Source organism: Paroedura picta, chromosome 3 (assembly GCF_049243985.1).
Source record: "Paroedura picta isolate Pp20150507F chromosome 3, Ppicta_v3.0, whole genome shotgun sequence".
Classification (NCBI taxonomy): domain Eukaryota; kingdom Metazoa; phylum Chordata; class Lepidosauria; order Squamata; family Gekkonidae; genus Paroedura; species Paroedura picta.
In genome coordinates, this window is record NC_135371.1 from 175,170,885 (window position 1) to 175,185,402 (window position 14,518).

At 60.4% G+C, this 14,518-nt stretch overlaps 1 protein-coding gene across 1 annotated transcript in view; it reads left to right on the top strand.

The window, feature by feature from the left end:
• Positions 1–10,925: 10,925 nt before the first annotated feature.
• MAST1 (microtubule associated serine/threonine kinase 1) overlaps positions 10,926–14,518 on the top strand; it is an 89,446-nt gene continuing 85,853 nt past the window's right edge. The window contains exon 1 of the mRNA XM_077329795.1: positions 10,926–11,100. Within this exon, the coding sequence (XP_077185910.1) occupies positions 11,062–11,100 (39 nt within the window). The 5' untranslated portion in view covers positions 10,926–11,061. The remainder of the gene's footprint in view (positions 11,101–14,518) is intronic.

Consider the following 14,518-nt stretch of genomic DNA (forward strand, 5'->3'; position numbering starts at 1 on the left):
TGGCCTGACCCAGCAGGGCTCTTCTGAGGGTCTTCTCAGGGGAAGGCCTCGGCCTCTCTGCCCTGTGGCTGGCCCTGCAGATGAACTGGCTGGCCCCTGGCTGAGACAGGAGGCTGGACTGGAGGGACCCTCCCTGGCCTGACCCAGCAGGGCTCTTCTGAGGGTCTTCTCAGGGGAAGGCCTCGGCCTCCCTGCCCTATGGCTGGCCCTGCAGAGGAACTGGGTGGCCCCTGGGTGAGACGGGAGGCTGGACTGGAGGGACACTCCCTGTCCTGACCCAGCAGGGCTCTTCTGAGGGTCTTCTCAGGGGAAGGCCTCGGCCTCTCTGCCCTGTGGCTGGCCCTGCAGAGGAACTGGGTGGCCCCTGGGTGAGGCGGGAGGCTGGACTGGAGGGACCCTCCCTGGCCTGACCCAGCAGGGCTCTTCTGAGGGTCTTCTCAGGGGAAGGCCTCGGCCTCTCTGCCCTGTGGCTGGCCCTGCGGAGGAACTGGCTGGCCCCTGGGTGAGACGGGAGGCTGGACTGGAGGGACCCTCCCTGGCCTGACCCAGCAGGGCTCTTCTGAGGGTCTTCTCAGGGGAAGGCCTCGGCCTCTCTGCCCTGTGGCTGGCCCTGCAAAGGAACTGGCTGGCCCCTGGGTGAGACAGGAGGCTGGACTGGAGGGACCCTCCCTGGCCTGACCCAGCAGGGCTCTTCTGAGGGTCTTCTCAGGGGAAGGCCTCGGCCTCTCTGCCCTGTGGCTGGCCCTGCAGAGGAACTGGCTGGCCCCTGGGGGAGACGGGAGGCTGGACTGGAGGGACCCTCCCTGGCCTGACCCAGCAGGGCTCTTCTGAGGGTCTTCTCAGGGGAAGGCCTCGGCCTCCCTGCCCTGTGGCTGGCCCTGCAGAGGAACTGGCTGGCCCCTGGGTGAGACGGGAGGCTGGACTGGAGGGACCCTCCCTGGCCTTACCCAGCAGGGCTCTTCTGAGGGTCTTCTCAGGGGAAGGCCTCGGCCTCTCTGCCCTGTGGCTGGCCCTGCAGAGGAACTGGCTGGCCCCTGGGTGAGGCAGGAGGCTGGACTGGAGGGACCCTCCCTGGCCTGACCCAGCAGGGCTCTTCTGAGGGTCTTCTCAGGGGAAGGCCTCAGCCTCTCTGCCCTGTGGCTGGCCCCGCAGAGGAAGTGGCTGGCCCCTGGGTGAGACGGGAGGCTGGACTGGAGGGACCCTCCCTGGCCTGACCCAGCAGGGCTCTTCTGAGGGTCTTCTCAGGGGAAGGCCTCGGCCTCTCTGCCCTGTGGCTGGCACTGCAGAGGAACTGGCTGGCCCCTGGGTGAGGCGGGAGGCTGGACTGGAGGGACCCTCCCTGGCCTGACCCAGCAGGGCTCTTCTGAGGGTCTTCTCAGGGGAAGGCCTCGGCCTCTCTGCCCTGTGGCTGGCCCTGCAGGGGAACTGGCTGGCCCCTGGGTGAGACGGGAGGCTGGACTAGAGGGACCCTCCCTGGCCTGACCCAGCAGGGCTCTTCTGAGGGTCTTCTCAGGGGAAGGCCTCGGCCTCCCTGCCCTGTGGCTGGCCCTGCAGAGGAAGTGGCTGGCCCCTGGGTGAGACGGGAGGCTGGACTGGAGGGACCCTCCCTGGCCTGACCCAGCAGGGCTCTTCTGAGGGTCTTCTCAGGGGAAGGCCTCGGCCTCTCTGCCCTGTGGCTGGCCCTGCAGAGGAACTGGCTGGCCCCTGGGTGAGGCGGGAGGCTGGACTGGAGGGACCCTCCCTGGCCTGACCCAGCAGGGCTCTTCTGAGGGTCTTCTCAGGGGAAGGCCTCGGCCTCTGCCCTGTGGCTGGCCCTGCAGAGGAACTGGCTGGCCCCTGGGTGAGGCGGGAGGCTGGACTGGAGGGACCCTCCCTGGCCTGACCCAGCAGGGCTCTTCTGAGGGTCTTCTCAGGGGAAGGCCTCGGCCTCTCTGCCCTGTGGCTGGCCCTGCAGAGGAACTGGCTGGCCCCTGGGTGAGGCAGGAGGCTGGTCCGACCCAGCAGGGCTTTTCTGAGATTTCTGCTTGGGTTCCTTCCCTGGGAAAAGCATGTGGGATTGCAGCTGGAGTCGATGGGGTTTCCTTCCAGGTTCTGCTCACAGCGACGGGGCTTTTCTGCACAGCCGGGCGTTCACCTTCATCCCCTCGACAGAACGGAGCAGTTTTATGAACTCGGCTGGAAATCTAATTCCCGATCCCGAGGCCCACGCTTTCTGAGTCTCAGGCACACACCGTCCTTGGGAAGCCGCAGATCAACTCTGACGGGGAGAACAATGGCCGGCCACATCTGGCTAACTGCAGCCCCCTCGGCTTCCCTCCCCCTGCTGCTTGACGGTGGGTCGCAGGCCAACCCCCCCACACCCACCGGCTGGCCATTTAGTCTCTCCCGCCTCCCCTTCAGACTTCAATAATAAATCACCGGCATGAATATTTCATCAGAGCCGGCTTTCTGAAGACGGGTAGGACTCTTCCGCCTGCCTATCCCCGAGGCTGGCCATCTTGATTTTTGGAGGACGCCGTGCGGGAGGGCGGGGAATCCAAGCGGGTTGGAGACATAGCAGGAGGAGACCACATTTCTCCCCTCGAAGTTACTCCTTTGCCCATCTTCATCGTGGGGAAGAAGAGGCGGCTTTTCTTTCCCCCCTTTTTCTACCCCAAAGGGTCCCAGAGCAGCTTAGAATGATCGCCCACCCTTCCTTTTTCCACAACAGACCCCCTGTGCCGTGGGTGGGGCTGAGAGAGCTCAGAGAGAACTGGGACTAGCCCAAGATCACCGCAGTGGTTGCGTGCGGAAGAGGAGTGGGGAGTCAAACCCAGATCTCCGGATTAGCGGCCGCTGTTCGTAGACACGAGACCTCGCTGGTTCTCGCCAATAAGGGGGAAGAGGAATTGTTTTGATTTTAAAAACCTCCAAGCAGAGGCGTGGGGGGCAATGGAGGGGATGGGAGAAAAGCCAGCTTTTAAACCGACCCCTGCAGCTATCTCTTGAAGCTTGCTCTGCAGCGATGGTCAGATGTTGGCCTTTAGCCCCACTGCCCGGAAAGGCTTCCGTGGCAGACTTCCAAGCATCAGAGCCCTGTTTAAGGAACAGGAGAGGAGTTTTTTCCTGCTTGTTGGGTGACCTTTGACAGGGGCTAAATGTGGGGGCTCAGCCCACGCCCAGCCTTAGCACTCAAGACAGAACGGACGTAGAGAGCGGAGGAAGGGTTGGCAGACTCGGGTTTGAAGCCCAGCTCTGCCTTGGAAAATGGCCGGGTGGCCTGGGGCCGGCCACACCCTTCCTGCCAAGCCTACCTCACAGGGGGGTGGTCAGAAGAAAAGAGAAGGTGATCCTAAGTCACTCTGAGACTCCCATTTGGGTAGGAAAAGGCAGAGTACACAAAACAATTCTTCTTCTTCCTCAAGGCAACAAAATATCTTGAAGTGGCCCTTCAGATATCATCTGTGCCTGCCTGGCACAGCTTTGGTAGACGAAGAGAAGCTGGATTTTTAATAATAATAATAATTATTATTATTCATTTATATCCTGACCTTCCAAGGCTCAGGGCAAGTTATAGCTGCACTTTTCAATATCTGGAGGAGTCCCAAAACAGCTTACAATCACTTCCCCTTCCTCTCCCCTATGAGGTAGGTGGGGCTAAGAGAGCTCTAAGAGAACTGCTTTATGAAACAGCTCTGAGAGAACTGTAACTAGCCCAAGGTCACCCAGCTGGCTGCATGTGGAGGAGGAGGGGGGAATCAAACCCTAATCTCCAGCTTAGAGGCCGCCATTCTTTGCCTGCACACGCAAGGCTAAAAGAAGAAGAAGAAGAGTTGGTTCTTATATGCCGCTTTTCTCTACCTGAAGGAGGCTCAAAGGGGCTTACATTCGCTTTCCTTTTCCTCTCCCCACAACAGACACCCTGTGAGGTGGGTGAGGCTGAAAGTGCCCTGAAATTACTGAAGAAAAATCGGCTCTTATATGCCACCAGAAAGAGTCTCAAAGTGGCTTACAGTCGCCTTCCCTTTCCTCTCCCCACAACAGACACCCTGTGAGGGAGGGGAGGCTAAGAGAGCCCTGAGATTCCTGCTCGGTCAGAACAGCTCTATCAGTGCCGTGACGAGCCCAAGGTCACCTGGCTGTACATGGGGGAGTGCAGAATCGAACCCGGCTTGCCAGATTAGAAGTCCGCACTCCTAACCACTACACCAAACTGTTTCTGTTCAGAGCTGAATTCCCCTTATAGGGTTCCTTACTGGCCCGACTGCAGGTAAGAGACTCCCTGCCCACTTTCTGTAAACACTTGGAGGGCATTAGGAAGGGTGCCAGCAGGCGCCCAGGGGCACCACGTTGGGGACCCCTGCCCTACACCACGGTGGCTCTCTCTTCACTTCCGGGAGTTACTTCCTTAAACCAGCGCCTCATTCTATGCCCTCCCCAGCCAAGACTGGAACCGTCAAGTGCAGGGGTCCTCCAGAAGTCCATGGACTACAATTCCCATGAGCCCCTGCCAGCAAACGCGGGAAGGGGCTCATGGGAATTGTAGTCCATGGACTTCTGGAGGACCACAGGTTGACTACCCCTCAAATGGATCTCTCCCTCCACACGGTTACACCCACACAGCCCTGGATGGAGCTGGTCATGCAGGATAATCTAAACAGCCGGTCGTCTCTCTGCCACCACTCCTTTTCTCAAAGATTGCTCAGTGGATTAGCCAGGAAACCGGGCAGTTCTGGGACTCCTTACCTCAGCCTCGGCTTCCCCCGGGACTAGGAACGAGGGACGGATCGATACAGCCGCCGGCTCCAACCATATGCCAGGGTATTGCGATGGAGGAACGCGGCGGAGATGGGCTTTTAAAAAAATTAACATTTTATTATGTTTCTTTTATGGCGTCCTTCCTTCCAGACCCATTCGTCTTTCCACTCCCCTGACTGGGACACGCACGGTGACGTTGTGACCCTCAGCAGGCTGTGGCTTGTCCAGGGGCTGGAGGAGGGGAGGGGAGGGGAGGGGAGGGGGAGTTCATCCTGACTCCGTTCTTTATTCTGAGGGTGAGGAAGGCAGGGAGAACCCACAAAACGAAGTCTGCCCTGGTTGGTGCTCTGATGGGAAACCACCGGGGGGAAGACCAGGGTTGCTCTGCAGAGGCAGGAAATGGGAAACCACGCCGGAGAGCCTGTTGCCTCAACCGGCATGCACCAGGCTGGCCCGATCTCATGAGATCCCGGAAGGGAAGCAGGGTCAGCCCTGGCGGGTCCTTGGAGGGGCTAGCCAATGGCAAATCTGTTCATCTCTTGTTTTGACTGGATGGTCCAGACGAGCCCAATCTCACCAGAAGCTAAGCGGGGTTGGCAAGTACTGGGAGGGCTGACCACCAAGGAGGTCCAGGGTCGCTCTGCAGAAGAAGACAAATGGCAAACCAGGCCTGCTCTTCTCTTGCCTTGCTCTGGAGGGGCCAGGCTAGCCCACTATCATGAGATCTCCGCAGCTAAGGGTCTGCCTCAAGCTGAGACCTCAAGCAAGGTGGTGTCAGTCCTAGACAGGCCCTCATAGCTTAGTAAGAGGAATGGGAAGGCGATTGGAAGCCGCTTTGAGCCTCCTTCGGGTAGGGGAAAGTGGCATATAAGAACCAACTCTTCTTCTCCTTCTTCTAAGTCACATTCTGGATCCGGTTGCATTTCGGGAGCAGGCGGGACTCCAAGCCCTAGAGTGGCAGATGCAGGGGGAGCAGAGGCTGGGGGAGGCCTTCTGACAGGGCCATTTCTACGCAGGCATGCAAGGGTTGAAACGATGGCTGCCATTCTCCAGCCGGGGCCTGGAGATGTTCTGGAATCTCAACAGTTTACCACATTGCAGAGTTTAGTTCCTCTGGAGGAAACAGGGATTCTGGAGGCTGGGGTGGCCAAACTGTGGCTCTCCAGATTTTCATGGCCAACAATTCCCATGAGCCCTGGCAGGTTCCAAGTTAAGTTTCTAACATTTCCAGTTGAAAGGACCAGGCAGGAGGGGATGGGAAAGGCCTTGGCCTGAGAGCCTGGCTCAGTGGCAGAGCCTCTGCTTGGCCTGCAGAAGGTCCCAGGTTCAATCCCCAGCAGCTCCAGTTAGAAGGACCAGGCAGGAAGGGATGGAAAGACCTTGGCCTGAGACCCTGGCTCAGTGGCAGAGCCTCTGCCTGGCAGGCAGAAGGTCCCAGGTTCAATCCCCGGCATCTCCAGTTAGAAGGACCAGGCAGGAGGGGATGGGAAAGACCTTGGCCTGAGACCCTGGCTCAGTGGCAGAGCCTCTGCTTGGCAGGCAGAAGGTCCCAGGTTCAATCCCCGGCATCTCCAGTTAGAAGGACCCGGCAGGAGGGGATGGGAAAGGCCTTGGCCTGAGACCCTGGCTCAGTGGGAAGAGCCTCTGCTTGGCAGGCAGGAGGTCCCAGGTTCAATCCCTGGCATCTCCAGTTAGAAGGACCAGGCAGGAGGGGATGGGAAAGGCCTTGGCCTGAGAGCCTGGCTCAGTGGCAGAGCCTCTGCTTGGCCTGCAGAAGGTCCCAGGTTCAATCCCCAGCAGCTCCAGTTAGAAGGACCAGGCAGGAAGGGATGGAAAGACCTTGGCCTGAGACCCTGGCTCAGTGGCAGAGCCTCTGCCTGGCAGGCAGAAGGTCCCAGGTTCAATCCCCGGCATCTCCAGTTAGAAGGACCAGGCAGGAGGGGATGGGAAAGACCTTGGCCTGAGACCCTGGCTCAGTGGCAGAGCCTCTGCTTGGCAGGCAGAAGGTCCCAGGTTCAATCCCCGGCATCTCCAGTTAGAAGGACAAGGCAGGAAGGGATGGGAAAGACCTTCTCCTGTGACCCTGGCTCAGTGGCAGAGCCTCTGCTTGGCAGGCAGAAGGTCCCAGGTTCAATCCCCGGCATCTCCAGTTAGAAGGACCAGGCAGGAAGGGATGGGAAAGACCTTGGCCTGAGACCCTGGCTCAGTGGCAGTGCCTCTGCTTGGCAGGCAGAAGGTCCCAGGTTCAATCCCCGGCATCTCCAGTTAGAAGGACCAGGCAGGAAGGGATGGGAAAGACCTTGGCCTGGCTCAGTGGCAGTGCCTCTGCTTGGCAGGCAGAAGGTCCCAGGTTCAATCCCCGGCATCTCCAGTTAGAAGGACCAGGCAGGAAGGGATGGGAAAGACCTTGGCCTGAGACCCTGGCTCAGTGGCAGAGCCTCTGCTTGGCAGGCAGGAGGTCCCTGGTTCAATCCCCAGTGGCATCTCCAGTTAGAAGGACCAGGCAGGAGGGGATGGGAAAGACCTTGGCCTGAGACCCTGGCTTAGTGGTAGAGCCTCTGCTTGGCAGGCAGGAGGTCCCAGGTTCAATCCCCGGCATCTCCAGTTAGAAGGACCAGGCAGGAGGGGATAGGGAAGACCTTGGCCTGAGACCCTGGCTCAGTGGCAGAGCCTCTGCTTGGCAGGCAGAAGGTCCCAGGTTCAATCCCCAGCATCTCCAGTTAGAAGGACCAGGCAGGAGGGGATGGGAAAGACCTTGGCCTGAGACCCTGGCTCAGTGGCAGAGCCTCTGCTTGGCAGGCAGAAGGTCCCAGGTTCAATCCCCGGCATCTCCAGTTAGAAGGACCAGGCAGGAGGGGATGGGAAAGACCTTGGCCTGAGACCCTGGCTCAGTGGCAGAGCCTCTGCTTGGCAGGCAGAAGGTCCCAGGTTCAATCCCCAGCATCTCCAGTTAGAAGGACCAGGCAGGAGGGGATGGGAAAGACCTTGGCCTGAGACCCTGGCTCAGTGGCAGAGCCTCTGCTTGGCAGGCAGAAGGTCCCAGGTTCAATCCCCAGCATCTCCAGTTAGAAGGACCAGGCAGGAGGGGATGGGAAAGACCTTGGCCTGAGACCCTGGCTCAGTGGCAGAGCCTCTGCTTGGCAGGCAGAAGGTCCCAGGTTCAATCCCCAGCATCTCCAGTTAGAAGGACCAGGCAGGAGGGGATGGGAAAGACCTTGGCCTGAGACCCTGGCTCAGTGGCAGAGCCTCTGCTTGGCAGGCAGGAGGTCCCAGGTTCAATCCCCGGCATCTCCAGTTAGAAGGACCAGGCAGGAGGGGATAGGGAAGACCTTGGCCTGAGACCCTGGCTCAGTGGCAGAGCCTCTGCTTGGCAGGCAGAAGGTCCCAGGTTCAATCCCCAGCATCTCCAGTTAGAAGGACCAGGCAGGAGGGGATGGGAAAGACCTTGGCCTGAGACCCTGGCTCAGTGGCAGAGCCTCTGCTTGGCAGGCAGAAGGTCCCAGGTTCAATCCCCAGCATCTCCAGTTAGAAGGACCAGGCAGGAGGGGATGGGAAAGACCTTGGCCTGAGACCCTGGCTCAGTGGCAGAGCCTCTGCTTGGCAGGCAGAAGGTCCCAGGTTCAATCCCCAGCATCTCCAGTTAGAAGGACCAGGCAGGAGGGGATGGGAAAGACCTTGGCCTGAGACCCTGGCTCAGTGGCAGAGCCTCTGCTTGGCAGGCAGAAGGTCCCAGGTTCAATCCCCAGCATCTCCAGTTAGAAGGACCAGGCAGGAGGGGATGGGAAAGACCTTGGCCTGAGACCCTGGCTCAGTGGCAGAGCCTCTGCTTGGCAGGCAGAAGGTCCCAGGTTCAATCCCCAGCATCTCCAGTTAGAAGGACCAGGCAGGAGGGGATGGGAAAGACCTTGGCCTGAGACCCTGGCTCAGTGGCAGAGCCTCTGCTTGGCAGGCAGGAGGTCCCAGGTTCAATCCCCGGCATCTCCAGTTAGAAGGACCAGGCAGGAGGGGATAGGGAAGACCTTGGCCTGAGACCCTGGCTCAGTGGCAGAGCCTCTGCTTGGCAGGCAGAAGGTCCCAGGTTCAATCCCCAGCATCTCCAGTTAAAAGGACCAGGCAGGAGGGGATGGGAGAGACCTTGGCCTGAGACCCTGGCTCAGTGGCAGAGCCTCTGCTTGGCAGGCAGAAGGCCCCAGGTTCAATCTCCGGCATCTCCAGTTAGAAGGACCAGGCAGGAGGGGATGGGAAAGACCTTGGCCTGAGACCCTGACTCAGTGGCAGAGCCTCTGCTTGGCAGGCAGAAGGTCCCAGGTTCAATCCCCGGCATCTCCAGTTAGAAGGACCAGGCAGGAGGGGATGGGAAAGACCTTGGCCTGAGACCCTGGCTCAGTGGCAGAGCCTCTGCTTGGCAGGCAGGAGGTCCCAGGTTCAATCCCCGGCATCTCCAGTTAGAAGGACCAGGCAGGAGGGGATGGGAAAGACCTTGGCCTGAGACCCTGGCTCAGTGGCAGAGCCTCTGCTTGGCAGGCAGAAGGTCCCAGGTTCAATCCCAGGCATCTCCAGTTAGAAGGACCAGGCAGGAGGGGATGAAAAGACCTTGGCCTGAGACCCTGGCTCAGTGGCAGAGCCTCTGCTTGGCAGGCAGGAGGTCCCAGGTTCAATCCCTGGCATCTCCAGTTAGAAGGACCAGGCAGGAGGGGATGGGAAAGACCTTGGCCTGAGACCCTGGCTCAGTGGCAGAGCCTCTGCTTGGCAGGCAGAAGGTCCCAGGTTCAATCCCCGGCATCTCTAGCTAGAAGGACCAGGCAGGAAGGGATGGGAAAGACCTTCTCCTGTGACCCTGGAGAGCGGCTGCCGGTCTGAGCAGACAATACCGACCTTGCTAGACCAGTCTTCTGATTCAGCAGAAGGCAGCGTCTTGTGTGTTTTTAAAAGCCCAGAAGCTGGCAGTGACGCCGTCCCCCTGGTTTTGCTAAACCGATTAAGGTCTATAAAGGCAGAGGAATTTCTGGGCTTTGTTTCTAGCCGGGGATTGTTTCCTTGAAGAACAGAAACTTCTAGATCGGCCATAGCTTTGCCTGAGAAACCAAATGCTCTTCCCGTCTTCTCCGGGGACAGCACTGGCTTAAGGCAGAAGAATGTAGGGAGCAGCGTGTCTATCCTGAGTCCTGATCCTTGGTGAAGTGGGCACCCACTGGCGCTTCCTTACCAAGCTGGCAGGGATGTCCAGGCAGGAGGCAACAGGGAGCCTGGGGAAAAGGACGACGGGGTCTCTGCTGGGGTCGTTCTCTGCCAAGCCCCAGAACCAGCAGCCCCTCCCGGCTGGAGCCAGAGGGCCCAGAAGCCAGGGAGGGGAGGGGGGCCTGGCCCTGCTGCCTGGGGTGGCACCGCGTGCTGCTAAGGGGTCCCACAGATGGGCCTTGGATGCCCACCCTTTGGCCTAGAAAGGGGGGGGGGACACACCTTCCTGGCACAACCCCAGGCCTTGAAGCAGCCGTGCCGGCCAGGCACCCAGGGTAATTGGCTGCAGTCTGGGGGTGCCACCTCTGGGTCGGGAGATTCCTGGATATTTGGAGGAGGGGCCTGGGGAGGGAGGGGCCAGCCACCTAGAGCTCCCTCACTAAAGCACCCGTTCCCCTCCCCCCAAAGCGGTCTCTGTGGCCGGAAGATCAATCGACATTATGGGAAATCTCCAGGCCCCGCCTGGAAGTCGGCAACGTGGCCCGGCCCAGCCGCAGGCGCAAAGCCAAGGCGTCGCGTTGCGGTTGCCAACTCCTGTTTGGGAAAGACCTGCAGATCTGGGGGCGGAGCCTGCGGAGGGCGGGGCCAGAGGGAGGGGCGGGGCCTCCGCCCTGGGGTCTCCCCTTCCAAAGCCGCCCGCGAACCGCTGCCGTCCGGCGATCGGGGGTGAGACCGGGAGCTCTCCAGTCCCCCCCTGGAGACTGGCAACCCAGAGCCTCCTCCTGGCTAGCCCCGAAGAGCGCGGCAGGCAGGCAGGCAGGCAGGCAGGCAGGCAAGAAGGCTGGCGCCCGCCGAGAGCCCTCCGCCCGCGGCGTAGAGAGAGCGCGGAGCCCCCTTCCCGGGGCCTGGGCCATGGGCGGCGGGGGGCGGCGGGGGGCGCGGGCGGGGCCGGCGGGGGGGGCCGGCGGGGGCGCCTAGGGCGGGCCGCGCAGGAGGAGGAGGAGGCGGAGAGGCGGAGGCAGGAGGAGGCGGAGGCGGAGGCGTCGCTCGGCTGCAGCAGGGAGGCGCCCCGGCCGCGCCACCCACCTGGGCGGCCCCGGCCAGGCCTCGCGGGCGGCTCCGGAGCCGATGGGCTGAGCGGCCGCCATGGACGACTCCGGCATCATCCGCCGCAGGAGGCTGCAGGTGAGCGCCGGCCGCACCCGCGGGGAGGGAGGGAGGGAGGGAGGGAGGCGGGGGGAGGGGGGCGCACAGGTGTGCAGGCAGGGCCGGGGGAGGACCCCGCCCCAGAAAGGAGGGGGGGGAGCAGCCGTGCCCCGCAGGTCTACTCCAGAGCAAGCTCCCGGGCTAGGATGGCAGCCAGGCTGCGGCTGGAAGAGGCCGGAGAGCCCCTCGCGGGAGGGCTGTGTGGAAGTGCGGGAGGGGCAGCAGAAGGGGGGGTGAGAGGGATGCTCAGGCTGTCCGCCGCGCTTTCCCCAGCCCAGCCCCTCAGCCTGGCACGGGAGGAGATGGCAACCGTGTCTGCGGCTGACTTTTGGGGGAAGGAGGAGGAGTCCCTGCAGGGCCCCCCCCCATGTGGCTCCTTGGCCGGAGAACGGCCCCTGCCCACAGTGAGGGCTCCGTGGCTCCGTGGCTGCCTGCTTCTCCACGTCCTGCGGGCAAAGAAACAAGCGGGCAGCTCCCCCAGGAGCCGGGAGCCGGAGCGTAAACAGGGGCGAGGATGGAAGGAGGGGGAAGGCGGGAAGGAGGGGAGCCAGACTTCGCCCCAGGTGAGCCGGGCAGGTCTGCCTTGGGAAGGTGAGGGACCCCACTGAGGGCATCCAGCAAAGCAGATGTGCAGGGGAGACATGGGCAGACAAAAGGGCATCCTTCCTTGCCCAGAGAGCAATTGGAATGTGAGACTGGCTGCCAGAGGAGGGGGGGGGGAAGGGCCACAGGCTCAGACACCTTTCAAAACACCAGTGGCTCCTAGTGAAGGGAGCTGGGAGTCAGCATCAGGGGAAGGCCTCGGCTCATAGACCATGTGGCTGGCTGGCCCCTGGGTGAGGCAGGATGCGGGACCAGATGGACTCCTATCAGGGCAAAGTTCTTCTCAGGGGAAGGCCTCTCTGCCCTGTGGCTGGCCCTGCAGAGGAACTGGCTGGCCCCTGGCTGAGACGGGAGGCTGGACTGGAGGGACCCTCCCTGGCCTGACCCAGCAGGGCTCTTCTGAGGGTCTTCTCAGGGGAAGGCCTCGGCCTCTCTGCCCTGTGGCTGGACCTGCAGAGGAACTGGCTGGCCCCTGGGTGAGACGGGAGGCTGGACTGGAGGGACCCTCCCTGGCCTGACCCAGCAGGGCTCTTCTGAGGGTCTTCTCAGGGGAAGGCCTCGGCCTCTCTGCCCTGTAGCTGGCCCTGCAGAGGAACTGGCTGGCCCCTGGGTGAGACGGGAGGCTGGACTGGAGGCACCCTCCCTGGCCTGACCCAGCAGGGCTCTTCTGAGGGTCTTCTCAGGGGAAGGCCTCGGCCTCTCTGCCCTGTGGCTGGCCCTGCAGAGGAACTGGCTGGCCCCTGGGTGAGACGGGAGGCTGGACTGGAGGGACCCTCCCTGGTCTGTCCCAGCAGGGCTCTTCTGAGGTTCTCTTGCTGTGACGGACAGGGGGGACAGGGGTGCCACAGGGGTTGTACTGGGGCTTCATTTCCGGCCCAGAACGAGAGCATTTAGCCAGTGGTGCAAGCAGCTGGCCTCTGGTGCTGCTGGGTCTTCCTCTCTGGCAGAGCTGCTTCTTCCAGCATGAATGTGCAGAATCCCTTGTTCCTTGGAGCACGCTGCCGCTCTGGATCCCGCCGGTTGGTCCTGCGTTCGAACGCCTCCTTGCCTCGGTCCGTTGCCGCTGCTGGCCTCCTTCCCTGGGATCTGTCACTTTTGATGGACGCTGCGGAGTCTGAGCGTTCCGAGCGGATGCATCTTTTGAATATTCCTCTCTTGCTCACAATTTGGAACGCTCCTTCTTTTCGGCCTCTTGGGTACCGGCTTTCTTTCTCGGTGGGAGATGTGCTTGCTTCCTCCCTGGCTGCTGCTGGGCATCTAGAGGGTGGGGGCTGTGCTTGCCCGTTCCCCCCAAGGACCCATTTATATTTCCCGCCTGATTACCAGGTTCCTTTCCCTGTGTTTTTGAGCAATGGAAGCTCCCCCTTTGCCAGAGCTCTTAAGGGCACCAAAGGAGAGGGGGACGGTCTGTCATCAGTTCTACCCAGACCAGCCTGATCTCAGCAGCTAGGCATGGTTGGTCTGGGTCAGCACTTGGAGGGGAGACCCCCAAGGAAGTCTGGGGTTGCTACGCAGAGGCAGGACGTGGCAAACCACCTCTGTTTGTCTCGTGCCTTGGCCTGGATGGCTCAAGCTAGCCAATCTCATCAGATCTTGGAAGCTAAGATAGGTGAGCGTTGGTTGGTACCTGAATGGAAGAGGGTTGCTACGCAGAGGCAAGGAATGGCTGTTCATCTGCCTTGACCTGGAGGGCCCAAGCTAGCCAGATCTTCTTAGATCTCAGAAGCTAAGCGGGGTCCAGCCTGGTTAGTACTTGGATGGGAGACCCCCAAGGCAATCCAGGGTCGCTACGCAGAGGCAGGGGAGGGCCAGCCATCTCTGAATGCCTCTTACTGTGAAGAAGAAGAAGAAGAAGAGTTGGTTCTTATATGCTGCTTTTCCCTACCCGAAGGAGGCTCAAAGTGGCTTACAATCACATACCCTTTCCTCTCCCCACAACAGACCCCTTGTGGGGTGGGTGAGGCTGAGAGAGCCCTGAGATTACTGAAGAAGAAGAAGAGTTGGTTCTTATATGCCGCTTTTCCCTACCCGAAGGAGGCTCAAAGGGGCTTACAGTCGCCTTCCCATTCCTCTCCCCACAACAGACACCCTGTGGGGTGGGTGAGGCTGAGAGAGCGCTGGTATCACTGCCCGGTCAGAACAGTTTTACCAGTGCCGTGGCGAGCCCAAGGTCACCCAGCTGGCTGCATGTGGGGGAGCGCAGAATCGAACCCGGCATGCCAGATTAGAAGTCCACACTCCTAACCACTACACCAAACTGGCTCTCAGCGACTGTCATAAGTTGACTGTGTCTTGACAGCGCTTTCTGCCACCCCGTTTTCTGAGCCTTTGGGCCAGGGCTAATTTATTTATGGCTGTCTGGGAAATTTGGCCGCATTCCTATGATGCTCCTCGGTGGTTCTTGCCAAATTCCAGCGGCTGCTGTCGGATGGTCAGGCTGCAGTGGGATTTGGTTTTTTCCCCTCCCCAGCTGTGGGCCTCCGTTTTCTCCGAGCCCGATGACAGATATAAATTGGCAGTGCTAATTATTTTATTCGCTGCTTAGAATGATTATTCATCCCCTCCAAAAAGAGGATGGTTGAAGCCGTTTATAGTACAGTCGGAATTAAACAGAAGAATATATCGGGAAAACCAACCATGTCACCCATCAGTAGACAGTAACACTAAGAAAAAGCCACACCAATGAAAACACAATATTAAAAACACCCCAAAAAGGCATTAATTTATTTATCAGTTTGACATCCCACTGGTCGTTGTGGGTTTTCTGGGTTGTGTGGCTGTGGGTCTGGTAGTT